This window comes from Anthonomus grandis, chromosome 2, assembly GCF_022605725.1.
Source record: "Anthonomus grandis grandis chromosome 2, icAntGran1.3, whole genome shotgun sequence".
Lineage (NCBI taxonomy): Eukaryota > Metazoa > Arthropoda > Insecta > Coleoptera > Curculionidae > Anthonomus > Anthonomus grandis.
The window spans coordinates 17,625,244-17,644,105 of NC_065547.1; the positions used below are offsets into that span (position 1 = coordinate 17,625,244).

Consider the following 18,862-nt stretch of genomic DNA (forward strand, 5'->3'; position numbering starts at 1 on the left):
TTTATGCGTTTTTTAACGTACTTCATTAGAGTAAAGGTACTTATCCAATAAAATGCATTATTAGGAAAATTAAATATTTTATAATTATTACAGATTTATTAATAAGTGTTTATTATTCTACAGTTATGACGACGGTTGGCTTTTGATACGATGTTATGACAATACCGGTGAAACACGGTAATTTACTTGTGAAAAAAATCGGCTTAAATCACCTTTTTCCTATAATACGGCACAAACAGCACAAGTTTTTACTATCGTAACAGTTCACAAAAACACCCAAATGAGTCTTTTTTAACCAAAAAATAAAGGAAAAAACAGAGCTTCACAAATGCTGAATGTAAACACGAAGCCGTTTGTCAAGATGACATCAGCTTTTGCCTGCAGTGTTGCCATTTCAAATTTTTTAGAAGCGGTTTTAGGAACAAGACAGTTGTAATTTTTTTTTTCATTTGAGGATGTTATTTTTCGCTTATAATAACATATATCTATTTGTAATTTTTAATTTTAATTCAAAATCTAACATCAATAAGTTAAATTAACATTATTATATGTGTTTATATATGGCTGAAAATTTTATCTTTTGAAAATGCGTGTAAACTTGACCACAGAGAATCGATGAATATGTTGGTCAACAAAACACCCTCCTTGCTCCTGTGCACATGTTGAACTTAAACAAAGTTGTTGCTAAGGATTAAAGACACAATAATATGGAGGCAATCTTAAAACAGCGTGTCCATTACTTTTAGCAATATTGTCAATAATATATTCATTTTGTAAGTTATAAACTTTAATTATATTTAACAACTCCTTTTGAAATGGAATTTGGTTAGGAACAGGAATTTTCTTAATTTTAATTAAATTTATGAGATCATAAATTTATATGGCAATATACAGTATCCACAAAATTTTTTTGGTTTTGGAGGAATCTTTGGTAAAAGCTGATTAGAGAACCCTTTTTTAAATAATGCCTTAATCATATCTTCACGGTAATCGGCCGAAGGCTGAGAAATATTTTTAGAAGACAGAAGTAACGCATTTTTAACAAATGCTTCTGTACTGCCGCCATGAAGTATAATCATTCGTTTGATTCTTGAGCATGGCGCATTTATAACACAATTCGTGGAATTATCAACCCAGCCGCATTTAACTAGGTCATGCGTATCAAAGCATATTTATTTCATCTAAATATATTATGTCTTTTTAAGTCACGATATAACTTAATACTACGCTACTGTTTTAATACTAAAATATTAAAATAGGCAATTTTTTGCGGCGGCATGGGCATTGATCTGCTATTGAGGACCGATCATTTCAAAATCCTATGTAATGTAGCAATGCTATATTATTCGTAATTAAGTATATTAAACGTCTTAGTAATACGTCTTAGTAATAGTAATACCAAGGTGCACGAAAAATATCATCGACAACATCTGCCATTGCGGTCGTAGCTATAGCTACCTTGAAATCCAGATTATTTATATGGCACTAAAATCTTAGACATAATTGCTGTCTGTAAAAGTCTGTAGGGTTACTTATTTTCGGAAGACAGCTTTCTTCCAATATTTACAAAAATAGTTGGTTCTTAGACATTCATTAATAATATGGGTAATATACTCACAAATATGAGAAGAACAAAGATCAAGAAGAGTTATGTTCGAAGGTGCCCCTAGACTGCATCCTACCAAAAAGACGGAGCGTATATTTACTTAGGTTTAAACTTAAGCAGTGGTCGCTTAAGGTATTTGTGAGTGAGTTGAGGTTGTAAGACAACCTATCGCTAGCTTCCAAGAGATTGTCATGAGGAAATGAGAAATAAATTTGAGTATCATCAGCACATAGATGAACTGATTAGTATTTAATAGACGCTGAGACATATAATATAGGGTAAATAAAAGTGAACCAATAATAGATCCTTGTGGTATACCGGGGATACTCAAAGTAGAGGATTTTAGCCCATTAGGCTGCATCGACTGAGAGACCGAACATCATAAATGCATGATGTATGGTTTCATTTATTTTATTACCAGGCTAACTTAAATAGTATTTGTTAGTATAAAATATCTTCAATCGCCTGACTTGAGGTGTGTGATTTTATCAAAGAGTATGGCTTTGGCTTTCAAGAATTTCTTCCAGGCAGTTAAAAAGAATGTTTTTTAAATATATTAGATATTTACTTCTAATTTTCATAGTACTAACATAAATCAAATATGTATACTTATATATCCTATAACATTTAAATATTTTTTCAACTAATAAATAAACAAAGAGATTGTAGTTTTGGCTTGTTCGCTACAAGAGTTAATTTTAAGACTTTTCATTAGGACGTGGATGTAATATTTTCCAAATAATTTTAATATGTTTTTTTTTACAGAATTCATCTACGACACAGTACTTGTGCGATAGACTACAGCAATTAAGTGAACCGAAGTATTCTCCACATAATGGTAAGCAATTTTTTGTACAAATGGGAAGTAGGAATAAAATATAATGAAATGTATACAGTGCTTTCATTTCAAAACAATCCACCTTTAATAACTTTCTTAAAAAAAAAATAAATAAATAAATATATCTAATTTGACGTGTTTTTTTTTTTTTTTAAGAAAGTTATTAAGAGTGGATCGTTTTGAAATGAAAGCACTATATAGTGACTATATTCGCCCTCGAATGAGATGATATACAGGTTGGGAAATCGATCATTACGCATATATAGGTAGTAAGAGGCATGTTTTTCGTACGCTCTGCTGCTCGCCTGCTTCGTCGCTGTTTTTCAGTACGACGTTAGTAACCGCTTGTCTTTCTTGATAACTGCATTAATTACAATAAAATTTCTCAAAATATTACGTGAAAATTCAGGCTAAATAATTTTAAAATCTAATTTCTAAATAATTTTTCTGTTGTAGGCTTTACATCCATCAGTGTACAACCCACTTATAATCGAAATTTCAAAATGTTTATTATGCTGTGTATTGCATAAAGAAAATTTAAACATTATTCTAATAAAAATTCTTGGCGTTTTATATTAATATTTGAAAGATTTTGTACCCATGTTTTTTACGAATACTGGTTTAACAGATTTATAGTCCTTACCCAGTTCTTCTTCAACACTTCTACTTGATTGTGTTGAATCCACTTCTTGAAACTATCTCTATCTTCAATCGTTCTTGCTCCTAAACCCTTTCGATAGAAGGTTTTAGTGTGGCATTTATGATAATATTGTAGACAAAAGGACGTCTTAAAATTCGAAACCACATTTATTAAGGTTTTTTTGAAAGGAATCGGTCTATTTTCAAATTTACTTAAAAACAAATCCCTACATTGTACTGGCGAATTGCCTCCATTTAACCATTTACAAATTTTAACTTTCGGAAGGACTATAAACAGCTATAATAAGCCAGGAAAAGAATATTAGCGCCATTATTTTTAACAATGGTTAATCTTCAATTCCCCAATCTTTACACTTCTCCATAGATGATAATAAATAGATGATAAGTTTTTGTGAAAAAAGTGATAATAAAAAATTTTCTGCCTGCATAATGAATAGATGTAGGAATAACGTACAACATATAATCTTCTGTGAATATTATATTAATTATAACTTGCATCCGACCGAAATATGATGCCAGTCATAAATCAAGTAAAGGAGGCTCGATCTCTTTGGCCCAAAGTACTATGAATGTGCCAGATGTGCCATTAGGATCAAACTTCTAATGGGATTGCCCTGTATCGTTTCGTGTTGTATGTCAACACAGGTTGGATATTATGACTAATTACTTATGTTAAAAGTTGACCAACGAGGATTTATGTCTTTTTACAGGATGTCTTACAGTAAAGATTTAAAACCCACTCCATCAGAGAGCACTCATCGTGAATCGGATTTTTTTTTTGTTTTATGGATCCTTCACGAAATTTAAAATCGAAAAACACCATTAATTACGGTCATTGTGTGACATCTCATTTCCAAACATCGTGGCACTAAAATTGCTTTTCGTTTTAGTTTAGATTCTTTTTAAAATATCATTGTGAAGATAGAGGCGGCATTTATTTAGGGCCTACTATGTTAAAATAAGGCTGGAGTAAAATTGATAATTTTTTTATATTATTTTGATAGTCTCAATAAATGTTTATTTGTCAAAACTAAAAAATATGTGCTCTTCTTCTAGGCAATTAAAATTATTTTCTACATCACAACATCTTACCTTTGACAATAAGTGGTGTTAAAGTAAAATATCGCTTCATTATTTTACAACGCATAAAATCTTATTAACAAATCAAAGAGAAATAAAGTACTACACAAAATACAACAAAAGATACAAAAGCATGTAGATCAAATAAAATAAACAATTAAATTCTAAACTGCTAATAGCTAAGTTAATTACGTTGTCAAAAATAAGTTAATTTTAATTAAATAACAATACAATAGGACAATAATAAAAATGAATATAAATGAACATGAGAAGTAACAACATAACGGAAATTTTAAAAGGTTTAGTGATGGTAGTTCTTTTAAGACAGGGGGAGGGCGTTATAGATCTTAAGCCCTTCAAAGATTGTTGACCTTTTAATAAGTTTTGTTGTAGGAATTGGCTTGTATCTACAAGTGCAAATTGGTCTGAATTCGATTTCCACATCTTGAAAATTGAACAATAAAATTGGTACGATTTTTATAAATAAGTCAAGATGTTTCTAAGATAGCGTGAGGATTTTTTGTTGTCTAAACAAAGCCCTACAAGACTCACGCAGTTCAAACTTAACATATATATCTTAAGGTGCGTTTTTGTATCATAAAAAGAAATTGTAGCAAGTAACCACTTGCATTACCCTAAAAAGAGATGCCATAACGAAGCCGTGATTCTATGGAAGCATAGTACACTGGCCTCAGACCCAAGTTCTGCACATATCAGTCTAGCTGCATAAGATCCAGATGACAGCCTCCGGGCAAGCTCCATAAAGTGAGCATCAAACTTTAGGTTGCCGTCAATGATGATCCCAAGAAATCTTCCTGCAGTTTATTGTGCAACTTGTGAACCAGAACGGTGACATCTTTCAGTGTTCCTTCAAGGCACAAAACTTTAGACTTCTACGTATTAAGAGAAAGAAATTTTGAGTCGAACCGTTGTTTAGTCTGTAGTTAAAGTTTTAAGAAACAACTCACTATCAGAAAAATGCCAGAAAATCGTGGTATCATCGGCAAATAAGGTAAATTTTCCCGGTATGCCCAGGCTTGCGAGGTCATTGATATAAAGGAGAAACACTATAGGCCCAATCACGGACCCCTGAGAAATACTTCACAACTTCTCTCCATAATCTGAGCGGTTAGAACCCAAAAAACTGATGTCGACGATCAGAAGCAGAACCAACAACAAAATCTTGACAACAATATTCCTCTTATGTTATAATGCGAAAGCTTCCAAAGCAAGATCTTGTATGGTTAACGTAGTCAAAAGCTTTTTAGAGGTTACAGATAAAACAGCTGCGGATTGCAACCCCCATTTATCTGGAAACAAAGCTCACTGAGAAAATTATAAATGGCATAAATTGTTTTTGAGTTTTCCTACAAGCCAAACTAAATTCAAATCAGGGCGTCATTTCAAGTTAGAAAAGAGATTAAGCGAGCCTTCACTAGCTTCTTAATAAGTCTTGAGAGGCTTAAAAGCATTTGCTATGATATAAATAATATGCATTTATTTAGATGGATCCAAAATTTGATCGATCATCAAGACTCTTAGCCTTATGAATCAGCTTTGCTCATTTTAGACATGTCAGCAAAGTTCCTATTATCAAAGAAGTGTTAATTGCTTCATCTGGTACATTTAGTACAGTGTCTGACAAACTGAAGAAAATCCCACACGCGAAGCCATCCTCGCAATAGGAGTTTTTGATTTTAATAGTGCATGGTCCTTTTTTAACCTCATCTTTGTTGGTAGGAAAAAAGACAGCCGAGTTTTCGCTTGGGGTGCCAGAAAGAAGGCTTATTGAATTAACTGATGGGCTTGAGTGATGCTGAAGGCTCTCGGCGATAATGCAAAAATATGAATTTAGGTCATAAGGAGGGATTTCTGAATTTGTAAGGTAAGTGTTATTTTGCTGGATGTCGTTGGTAATCCTCCAATATTCCCTGGCCCTATTGGAAGAGTCATTTATGTGTCTGATGTAATATACCCGCTGTGAGACCCTTATCAATCGACGATATATAAAACGGTATGTCGAGAAATACCGTAAACGATGGCATGCAGTAATTTCCTAATCAAGTGGAGAGATCGTACATTTTTGCAGTTTAGGACTCTTGGTGAACCAGGATATAACAAGGGGATTTTTTTGGTTTATTTTTAATTTTTAGAATGGGAATGGAACTATTAAAGAGCTTTTTCAATTTTTCATGAAAATCTAGGATGAGATCCAGTTAGATCAGCACGTGATTCTAGGAGGATGATAATAATATAGCCCAATTGTAAAAACGTAACCGTTTGGGTTTATTAGTCAGGCAGCAATACACTAAAAAAGATTCCAAAATATGTAAATAATTACCGTTGACTTTTTTCCAGGCAGAATGAATTTATTATTTTCTACGCCCTTTGCTATAGAAAATTTATTAATTTAAATAATCTTTTACATGTTATATCCTATTTTTTTTAATAACCCTTGTAGTAAACCGCATAAAAAAGGTCACCAAACACTTCTGTGAAAACTACAATTTGATGTGGCAATTCAAGATGGACGTCAAAACTGTCACGGTCAGCACTTTAACTGTCAAAGTTGACATAAGTCCGTCTTAGGCTAATAATTTTTATTTAAAAACTTCTATGGAAATGAGTTTAAACAGTTTCAATACTCAACTCAACCAAAACTTAGTGACTTAATGGTTTTTAATATATTTTTGGTATATGAAGAGAAATTCTCCGTCATGGACGCTGCCTAAGGTTACGAAAGATTACTTATCCTTACAAGGCTGTGTCATCTTGATGTTCAGTGAAGCGCATGGCGACTATTAAAGTCAACTGTCTAAACTGTCAGCTGTCATTTTTTAAATATTCTGTTTGTTTGAATTAAGCTTTTTTCAGTGCAATCACGCGGCAAGTTAAATATAATAAGTGAAATTCTTAAACGCCCAACGCTACTTGCGCAGAACTTAGGCCTATATGTGTGCTATATACATGAATTTTTTCACCCTTTTCACGAAAGCAAACACATAAACAACAACCATATGCAACTTTTTACCGGTCCACATCCCTTAAATAACCAATTCGCCACGTTCGAGTTTCGCCACCGAAACTGTCGTATACAAATCCGGAGAAGTTCCAACAACGACAACTCCGTGATTTATTCCAGGCCATTTATTTTCTCGACGTTCCACCTCGTCCGTCCGTCTGTCGGAAACGCGCGGGAGGGAGGCACGGTGGATTTACCGCTCCGGTAAGATTTTCGATTACGCTCCCGAAGTGGTTTTATTCTCTTTCTTATTGCGGATAATCGAGGGCTATTTGGTTTACCTTGCCTCTATAAACTGACATTTATGCTTTAAATGGTCGTGGAAATCGGATCGTCTTAAAATCTGCCTTATATTAAAAAGAAGTGAGGTAGCAATAAATGAAGATGTTTTGGGGGGACTATAATGCTTTTTAAACCGTGAGCCTAATAGTATGTAAGAAATGGCTTTTTGATTAGACATTTATTGGTTCTATTCTTGTTGGAACTTTAAAGGCGGCTTGGTTGTCAACGACCTAAGAGATCTTATCAAAAAAATACCTTCTTTGTTTTTGAGAGATTTTAAATAATTGACACTTTTTAGGAATTTTAATTACGTATCGGCAAAGTCGCATTATGTTCTTAAATAAATCAAGCAGACTACAATGTAATTCGATGAACGTTTTTGTTAGCCAATTACAATTAAATATTTCTTCACCACCTCGTTCTTGAAAGGGGTTTCATTTCGGTATCCTGTTCAACATCATTATCATTATTATCGTTTTTACCATTAGTAACTGGGTTTCTTTTGACCACATTAGCATTTGTTTCTTCTTCTGTGTTTTGTTTGGGTTTCTTGATGTAGTATTATGGAAAAACGGGTGCCGCGCCGATCACCAACACCACCACAAAGAGGGAGATAAGTAGGGTGGCGTCTTTTCATCCGTACATGTACGGTCTCTAAATTTTCCATTGCTGGGTCAGTATTTGAAGTTGAAACAGAAAGATGTTTGTAACTTTGGGTTTTTAGGTAAGAGATGTCAATAGAAATCTCTAATATGTACGTTTTCTATATTTTTTCCCGAGGTACTTAAAGTAATTTGTTTGGATATTCCATGCATTTAAATATTTGTCCCTTTTCCAGGCGTTTCAAGTACGTTCTTTGAGGTTATCCAAACATCTAGAAAAAGTCGAATTGACCTTATTAAGGGCAGAGCCAAATGTATCGAATGCCTCGAATTTACTTTAAATGCCTGAAAACTGAAATAAATTTATTAATTAACGTGCATTCTTTGATTTTTTCCAGGCAGTTGATTGAGTGATTTTTTGGAAGTAAGATTTGTCCCTAAGGAAATTTCAAGTGGTGTAAAATAAAAATGGAAATATTTTAAATGATTTCCAAGTTATTCCCAATTATGCCAGGTAATTAATGCAAATTTTGATGAGGAATTTTGGATTTTAAAAACTTCAAATTTGATGGTTGTAGGTTGTACCTTAGAGAACAGAATTGTCTTTAACTGGCAGAGTTTTTGAGGTACAGGAATTGTTTTGATATGAAATTATTTCGTACAAAAGACTTTTTTTTACCAAAACCCTCTTAAGACTATTCCCATTTTACTTAAAAATATTCATAAAAAGAAATAAAAATTATCAAAAAACATGCCCTAACCAAAACTGCCTTAAATACCACAATCCTTAACCCAAAGTGGCGTTTTTATCCTTAAAGTAATCCTCAGGAACTTCACTATAGTAGTCTAAAATTAGAATGTAGAATTATGAAAATATTCATAGTGGTTCCCAAGTTATGTCCGAAAATATCCACTAGTAAATAAAAATCTTGGCGCTACAATTTGCGTTTCAAAAACAACTGTTTTTGAAAATTTGACGATTATTGGACGTTGGAGGACAAAATTGCCTCTAACTCGGAGAGAATTTTTAAGGTATAGGAATCATTCTCATATAAAATTATTGGAAAAGAAGTGCTAAGAATATTCCAATTTTTCATGAAAATATTCACAAGAGAAACAATAATTTGTTAAAAAAAAAGAGCAAAAAAAACATTTTCCCCAAGAGCCTCACTTTAGTAATGTAAAAGAATTATGAAAAAACTCCCAAGGTCCACCAGCGAATACAAATTTTGATACTGTGAAAAACTTTAAGTTTGTTCGTTGTTGGACCTGTGAGGACAATATGATAATATGATAATAATGATCATTTAATTAGTTATACTCTATTTCAGAAGTGTATAGAGCAATAAACTGGGGAATTCCGTTCTGTTTGGCTACATTTCGTGGTAGTTCATAGGCGCAGGTACTTATAATATTTATGAATATAATTTTCACGGATTAAATTCCTTTATTTTGAAAGAGATTAAATACTAAATAAATACTTTTAATCCTTTTGTATAGGTACCTATCTTTTAACGCTTTGTAACATGCAAAAATGGGGTCAGGTAATATATACAGACTATAAATACTTTTGAATCATATTTTAAACGTTAGTAGTCATTGCTACGCTGTAGTGTAATCACAATATTATTATCCCAATATTTAAAAAATGGAGGTATTCAGTCCAACGAAAAGATGTACTAAAAATTCTCCACTATCGCTGAGTGAAAAAGTTAATATTTTAAATGTACATGATTGCATAAAACACGATTACCCTAGTTTTACTGTGCAAGAAATTGTTGAAAAATGTTCTCGAATGAGTGGAATTGGAAAGTCCACCATTTTCAAATTGTTGCGGGAAAAAAAAGTAGCAGGTCAAGTGGAATCTCCCAAGCAAAAGCCAGGACGACCTACAAAAGTCCTTGATGAAAATGCTAAATGTATAATTCGAAGAAAAGTTCACTCTTTTTATTTTAAAAAGGAAATACCCACCCTAGACAAAATTTTAATGGAGCGTGGCCGAGATGACAGTATTCCGTTGATAAGTAGAAAACTTTTATGGAAAACTTTAAAAAATATGGATTTTGCCTGGGAAAAGCATAACCGCAAAGCACTTTTACTGGAGAGCGACGAAATTGTTTGTTGGAGACGACAATACTTGAGAAGTATCAAGCAGTACCGCAGGGAGCAAAAGAAAGTTTTTTATCTTGATGAGACGTGGATTAACGAAGGTTTTATAGTCCAAAAAATGTGGCAAGACAAAAATATAACCAGTGCTCGCCAAGCTTTCATAGAAGGCCTGTCTACGGGTATTAAAGTACCTTCGGGAAAAGGAAAAACACTTATAATCACACATATTGGAAGCGAAGAGGGATTTTTAAAAGAAGGTCTGCTAACCTTTGAGTCGACTCGTACAGGAGATTACCATGAAGACATGAACTCAGACGTTTTCGAGGACTATTTTGGTGAAATGATAAAATTTCTTCCGGCTAATTCGGTGGTGGTTATGGATAACGCAAGCTATCATTCACGGCGAATAGAGAAGACGCCAACTTCAAGTTGGAGAAAGCAAGAAATTATCGATTGGCTGACTGCAAAAGGTATTGCGTTTGAAGCAAATTTGATTAAAAAAAGAACTGCTGGCAATAGCAAACTTACACAAAACTCGTTTCATGAAATACGCCGTGGAAGGTATAGCCGGAAAATATAATATAACTGTACTGCGCTTACTGCCATATCATTGCGAACTAAATCCTATAGAACTGATATGGGCGCAGGTAAAAGGATTTGTAGCAAGACAAGACACGACTTTTAAAATGAAAGATGTTAAGCGACTGTTTGATCAAGCCATTACGGAAGCGACACCAGAGAATTGGCGAAAAGCAGTCCAGCATGTAATTAAGCAAGAGGACAAAATGTGGGATCTTGACAACCTCATCGATCAGACAGTCGATCCTTTAATTATAATGTCAAGAGGTGATGACAGTTCGTCAGATGACGAAGAAGACTAAAATCTATTATAATTTAAGATTGTTATACACTGTTCAAAAAATGCCAGATCCAAAAGTAACATTTTCAACTGTTTTACTCTACATATTATGTTCAATAAATTTGTGAAAAAAATATATTATTCCATTTAAACAAAAGTAACTTTCTAAAATAAAATAGCATTTAAGTACATTAATTATAAGGTAAAAAACAAGTCCCAGTTGCACGCCTTTGGCGAACCGTTTTCAATGTTTATCAGTGGGTAACAATGGGCAAAACTCATAAATTGACCCAAAACCGGGTGGCACTACCTGTAATCAACGAAAAGAAAGAATTTTACATTGAAACTAATACCCAACTAAGGTAGTGGCATAAAATATTGGTGGATCACCAGGTACCACTTTTGCATACCTAATGAGGTTTTATTGCTCTACACACTTCTGAAATAGAGTATAGATAGTCATTTATTTAGATTATATTAGGTACTAGTACCTCATTCAATTGGTTATTTTCCCTAAATGTGCAAATTATATTTGCTACTAACCTGATTAAAATGTATATATTTAAATGACTAAGTAATAGTTCAGTGTACACTAATAGGAATAACGAACAAACTATTTTGTACAACAAATTAAAACTATAATTTTTTGTTTAAACTAAATACTATATAAAACTCAAAATTTTAATCAAAACAATATTGAAACATGAAAACCTAATTCTAAAGTAAGGTTATAATATAATACCTTACATAATACTATACAGTGTGTCCAAAAAGTCTGGAAAAATACCGTTTACAGGTAAACGAATTACCTGCTTGAAAAACGCTCGGACACATCAATTATTTTTTATTTTTTGCATATTTTCAGATTTTTAATAAATATACAGGGTGCGCATGCAAGAAGCCTGGGCAGCTGTCAGCTTAATTATTTTAAATAGAACATTCCATTTATTAGGCATTTTTGGATTCTATAATAAATTCCAAACACATTTCATGCATAACAAACTTAAACTGTTTTCGATATATCAACAATTGAAAATCAAAATTTTTAAAAAGTTTACTAGGCTTTAAAATCTAAATTATGTAATTCTCGGTACTTTTTTTGAGTCACAGGTGCAGGTGGAATACTTTGCCTTTGATTAATAGATTTAACGTCTTCGCTAAGTTCAATATTGTCCAAACTGGCTCAATTAAATGAAAGCGAAAAAATTACATTAATAAGGTTAAGGGGTTATGGAGATCGTGTTAGACCATACGACGAGGTCTAATTTATTTCTACGCTGTAGTGTAATCACAATATTATTATCCCAATATTTAAAAAATGGAGGTATTCAGTCCAACGAAAAGATGTACTAAAAATTCTCCACTATCGCTGAGTGAAAAAGTTAATATTTTAAATGTACATGATTGCATAAAACACGATTACCCTAGTTTTACTGTGCAAGAAATTGTTGAAAAATGTTCTCGAATGAGTGGAATTGGAAAGTCCACCATTTTCAAATTGTTGCGGGAAAAAAAAGTAGCAGGTCAAGTGGAATCTCCTAAGCAAAAGCCAGGACGACCTACAAAAGTCCTTGATGAAAATGCTAAATGTATAATTCGAAGAAAAGTTCACTCTTTTTATTTTAAAAAGGAAATACCCACCCTAGACAAAATTTTAATGGAGCGTGGCCGAGATGACAGTATTCCGTTGATAAGTAGAAAACTTTTATGGAAAACTTTAAAAAATATGGATTTTGCCTGGGAAAAGCATAACCGCAAAGCACTTTTACTGGAGAGCGACGAAATTGTTTGTTGGAGACGACAATACTTGAGAAGTATCAAGCAGTACCGCAGGGAGCAAAAGAAAGTTTTTTATCTTGATGAGACGTGGATTAACGAAGGTTTTATAGTCCAAAAAATGTGGCAAGACAAAAATATAACCAGTACTCGCCAAGCTTTCATAGAAGGCCTGTCTACGGGTATTAAAGTACCTTCGGGAAAAGGAAAAACACTTATAATCACACATATTGGAAGCGAAGAGGGATTTTTAAAAGAAGGTCTGCTAACCTTTGAGTCGACTCGTACAGGAGATTACCATGAAGACATGAACTCAGACGTTTTCGAGGACTATTTTGGTGAAATGATAAAATTTCTTCCGGCTAATTCGGTGGTGGTTATGGATAACGCAAGCTATCATTCACGGCGAATAGAGAAGACGCCAACTTCAAGTTGGAGAAAGCAAGAAATTATCGATTGGCTGACTGCAAAAGGTATTGCGTTTGAAGCAAATTTGATTAAAAAAAGAACTGCTGGCAATAGCAAACTTACACAAAACTCGTTTCATGAAATACGCCGTGGAAGGTATAGCCGGAAAATATAATATAACTGTACTGCGCTTACTGCCATATCATTGCGAACTAAATCCTATAGAACTGATATGGGCGCAGGTAAAAGGATTTGTAGCAAGACAAGACACGACTTTTAAAATGAAAGATGTTAAGCGACTGTTTGATCAAGCCATTACGGAAGCGACACCAGAGAATTGGCGAAAAGCAGTCCAGCATGTAATTAAGCAAGAGGACAAAATGTGGGATCTTGACAACCTCATCGATCAGACAGTCGATCCTTTAATTATAATGTCAAGAGGTGATGACAGTTCGTCAGATGACGAAGAAGACTAAAATCTATTATAATTTAAGATTGTTATACACTGTTCAAAAAATGCCAGATCCAAAAGTAACATTTTCAACTGTTTTACTCTACATATTATGTTCAATAAATTTGTGAAAAAAATATATTATTCCATTTAAACAAAAGTAACTTTCTAAAATAAAATAGCATTTAAGTACATTAATTATAAGGTAAAAAACAAGTCCCAGTTGCACGCCTTTGGCGAACCGTTTTCAATGTTTATCAGTGGGTAACAATGGGCAAAACTCATAAATTGACCCAAAACCGGGTGGCACTACCTGTAATCAACGAAAAGAAAGAATTTTACATTGAAACTAATACCCAACTAAGGTAGTGGCATAAAATATTGGTGGATCACCAGGTACCACTTTTGCATACCTAATGAGGTTTTATTGCTCTACACACTTCTGAAATAGAGTATAGATAGTCATTTATTTAGATTATATTAGGTACTAGTACCTCATTCAATTAGTTATTTTCCCTAAATGTGCAAATTATATTTGCTACTAACCTGATTAAAATGTATATATTTAAATGACTAAGTAATAGTTCAGTGTACACTAATAGGAATAACGAACAAACTATTTTGTACAACAAATTAAAACTATAATTTTTTGTTTAAACTAAATACTATATAAAACTCAAAATTTTAATCAAAACAATATTGAAACATGAAAACCTAATTCTAAAGTAAGGTTATAATATAATACCTTACATAATACTATACAGTGTGTCCAAAAAGTCTGGAAAAATACCGTTTACAGGTAAACGAATTACCTGCTTGAAAAACGCTCGGACACATCAATTATTTTTTATTTTTTGCATATTTTCAGATTTTTAATAAATATACAGGGTGCGCATGCAAGAAGCCTGGGCAGCTGTCAGCTTAATTATTTTAAATAGAACATTCCATTTATTAGGCATTTTTGGATTCTATAATAAATTCCAAACACATTTCATGCATAACAAACTTAAACTGTTTTCGATATATCAACAATTGAAAATCAAAATTTTTAAAAAGTTTACTAGGCTTTAAAATCTAAATTATGTAATTCTCGGTACTTTTTTTGAGTCACAGGTGCAGGTGGAATACTTTGCCTTTGATTAATAGATTTAACGTCTTCGCTAAGTTCAATATTGTCCAAACTGGCTCAATTAAATGAAAGCGAAAAAATTACATTAATAAGGTTAAGGGGTTATGGAGATCGTGTTAGACCATACGACGAGGTCTAATTTATTCCAAATGATTTATTTCCAAATCGAAATCCAATCACTTTATCAACTGCTCAGAAAATAGTAGAGCTTCGATGAAACTGGCAGCATTAAAGAAAGGACTAGATTTGGTAGGCCAAACTCCTCAAGTTTGGAAGTTTTACCATGTTTCATTGAAAATTTCACCAGTTCATTGCAAAAACTGCTCCAGAAATTGGCACAATCATCGGTTAAAGTGATTTTAAAACAAAATAAATGCCGTCTTTATAAGATTCACTTAGAACTTTTGGAAGATGATTTTGGCAGGAGGATCGAATTTTGTGAAACAATCATGGCAAAACTAAACCAAAAACAAAACTTATTAAATGACATTGGGTTTTCGGATGAAGTTACGTTTATACTTTAGGGCATTTTACACAGCCAAAATTGCAGGTACTGGACCGATGAAAATCCACATTGGATGCGGGAAGTGCGTACTTAGTATCGCTAAAAAGTTAATATGTGTGCTGACATAACCGAACGAACCGAAACGTTTTTGTTATACGAAGGACTTTTTTTTGAAACAATTTAAATTATCTTCGGGTGAAATTATTTCACATGTCTATAATACTTTGGCTTTCTGGGTACCAAACAAATTTCTTAATGCACTTAATTACATCCACATCTCCAGTAAAAAAAAGTTAACATAAAACTAAACTTATACGATAATCAAATAATAAGATAGGCTAAAATTTATCTAGAAAGTATTCATCAGTGCTGTAGTAAGTTTTTTCTAACATTAATTCTTATCCTAAATAAATTATAAGATATAGTCTTTCTAAGCAACAGTTAAATATCTTCTTAATGTGGTAAATGATACAGTTGTTGGTATTGTCATTTTTATAGTAAATGATGAACGGTTTGAATTTCCATTTATTGAGTAATTGATTGAAGAATACTTTTTATGCTTTAAAAAAGCATATTAAAGAAGTATATTACTCTTTAAATCGAAACTTTGTGCGAAGATCATCTCTCAAAAGAATCAATGTGCCACCGCCTATAGAATTAAGTATGCAAAACATTGTTACGATAGGGTAGTGCGTTGATTGAATATTTGGTTTGGTTTGAATACTCAAATATTCAATTAATGGTAATAGTGAATAAAAATTGGCTCATTAACTTTCATCATCATTAACTTTCATCAATGTTCTGTAATCAATAAAGTTGCCAGATAGCTCATATGATTAAAAAAAAATATGTGGTATATTACCAGTTTTAAAGTTAATCACTCTCATTTCATTTAATATTGAAAATTGTCTCTATCAGACTCACCAAATATTTTGAAAAAATCGATCCAAGAAGATCTCTAAAGTATTATTTAAGAAGCGAAGCATGTTTTGAAAACAAACAGCGGAAAGACTTAAGCCAGGGTTTTAGTAAAGTCTCACGATCGCCATATTAATCGGCCTCTCGAAGGGCTCGGAGCTTAAATTTCTGGTCGTGAGGACGTCAATTCAACGAGAGAGATAAAATAATGTCGCTTCCAGATGTTTTCCTCTCCCCATCGTGTGGAATTTGTAATTTTGTTATTGTTCAGTCTAACTAATCACTAGGCTAAGACAGTAAATTGATTTTGACTTCGAGAACTCTTGTTGTCATATAAGCCCCCAAAAGCTTTATTCAGACTATTTTAATTTTATTATGGGGCTGCTAAATAGTCGGTGACAGGCCACTTGAGAAAGCGCGGCACTTTTGCTTTTAAAAATGTGTGCACCTCTTTAAATCCGTTTTTAAAGTGGATGAGGAAAGAGAAGTCAAAATATTAGAGGGGCGGAACTTTGATTTTTATTGCATCCGCTTTCATGAATCCCGAATAGGCCTAATATAAAGTGACGCACGGGGTACCATTATAAAAATGTTTTTTTTTTATATATAAGTTGCTTCCTCTCGATCACATTTTTGTAAGAACTGCAATTAGTACAAGTAGCCTTAAAGCAATAATCCTTACTAAAAAAATTAATTAGAAATTTCTTCGTTCGCCAGTTTAGATAAACAACCTTCTATTAACATTGATAAAAAATAAAACCTAGATAAAAAAAATAGGGTAAACCTCGACAATACCACTGAACATTTTATAGGTTGCCTACAACATCATAAACAAATTTGTACAACAAAAAATATAAAAAGTTAAAAAAAAAACCTTTGGATGCCCAATGTAGGCAAAGTCTATGCAAACCAAATATGAACTTTATAGAAAAATAAAAAAATATCCTGGCAATTTAAATTATGCCAAAGCATGTAAAAAATATCGCAACAAGTACAAGTAGTTGAACAGGCGTTTATTACTTATTACAAATCTGATTTGAGATAGAAACTTAAATGGATCTGATTTATTCTAGAAAATATTTATTTAAATTGGTAAAGAAATGGTAAAAATGGGAGAAAAAATTTAAAAAAATAAAAATATTAATTTCTTTGTAACAAAAAAAAAATATTCCTGTTTTCAACAAATGAAAGAGGGTGATATATAAAATAATATAATTCAATAAAATCAGTAAAATCTACAACAGTATTGTATGTTGATATTTCAAAATTATTACTTGGGAATATGTTATACAATCTTGGAGCATAATATTTTACGCTCCTTTGACATTTGACCATGAGATTTATGAGTCGTGGTTGGATATACCAAGTTGTTTTGTCTAGTAGATGAATTTTGGTTCATATTTAACTCTTTCTTATTTTCTACATTTAAGGATTTCTATGCAATAGAGTTGACGCAAATCTAATATCTTACTTTCAGAAAAGATGTTATTAGTGGGATAGATTCCGTGTCTGCCAAACATTATTTTTAAAAACAATTTTTGAATTGATTTTAATTTTTGCATATGTGTTTCAGAAACGCTTTCCCATTTCAAAATACCATAAACTAAATGACTTTGTACAAGAGACATATATATACAATTTTTAGATGTTCGGTAGTCGAAAAGTCTCGATCTCGAAGGTATAAATTCTGAGAGAAGTCTGAATTGATGACATGAAGGTCCCATTTAAACAAATGTCAATTTTAATACCGAGATATTTAAAAGATATTGCTTTGGGTATTTCACAATCCCCAATTTAATGTTGCCAAACCTTTGAAGAGAATTTCTGTAAGTTGCAAAACACATATGCTTAGTTTTTTATATATTTAATTTATCATGTTGAAACCAGTTTTTTAGCTCCACAAAGTCTTTTTCAATTTAAGTTGTTATAATTTTCCAAAACTTGACTCGTTACAGAGTAAAAATGCCGTTAACATAGTTACACAGTTCCCTGGTTGGTACGCTAAACCTAGCATCTCTTTCACTGCTAATGGCTCCATTAATGTCAATATTCTGCGTTCTATTTGTAAGGTAGCTTTTAAGCAAATCGAAAATTTTACCTCGGAGTCCACAGCTGTGTAGTTTGTAGAGTGTCCCACGACAGACAGTATCTAATGCTTTTGAAAGATCCTCAAACAGGCATAAACAAACTTCACTATTATCTAGTGCATCAGATATTTGTGATGTTAACAGTTTAATTGCATTCTGCGTAGATCTTTTTTTCCTGAAACCAAATTACTTTACTCTACTATTAAGTCTGACAATGCATTAAATTTAGTAAAGAAATTTGTCATTCTTTTTTAAATATTGTTTTAAGATTTATCATAGTTCTATTGACTTTACTGACAAATATTGACACGTGTCTTAAAATCATAAAATGTTATTGAATATCGTTCTTATAAATTGGCGAGTTTTTAATTTTTTTTCACTAAAAGATTATAGATTTTTACCTAGGTCGCTATAGAAGTTATTGAAATAATTTGAAATACTCTGTTTCTCAGTGTATACATTATCACTTGTAGTTTTGATTTGGCATATTTCAGTTTTTGATTTAGTTTTGTTACAAATTTTATCTATGC

The 18,862-nt window shown here is 32.4% G+C and overlaps 1 protein-coding gene across 1 annotated transcript in view; it reads left to right on the top strand.

The window, feature by feature from the left end:
- Positions 1-18,862, top strand: part of LOC126748508 (transcription factor SUM-1) — a 43,211-nt gene that overhangs the window by 13,767 nt on the left and 10,582 nt on the right. Inside the window, exon 5 of the mRNA XM_050457787.1 lies at positions 2,372-2,444. Within this exon, the coding sequence (XP_050313744.1) occupies positions 2,372-2,444 (73 nt within the window). The remainder of the gene's footprint in view (positions 1-2,371; positions 2,445-18,862) is intronic.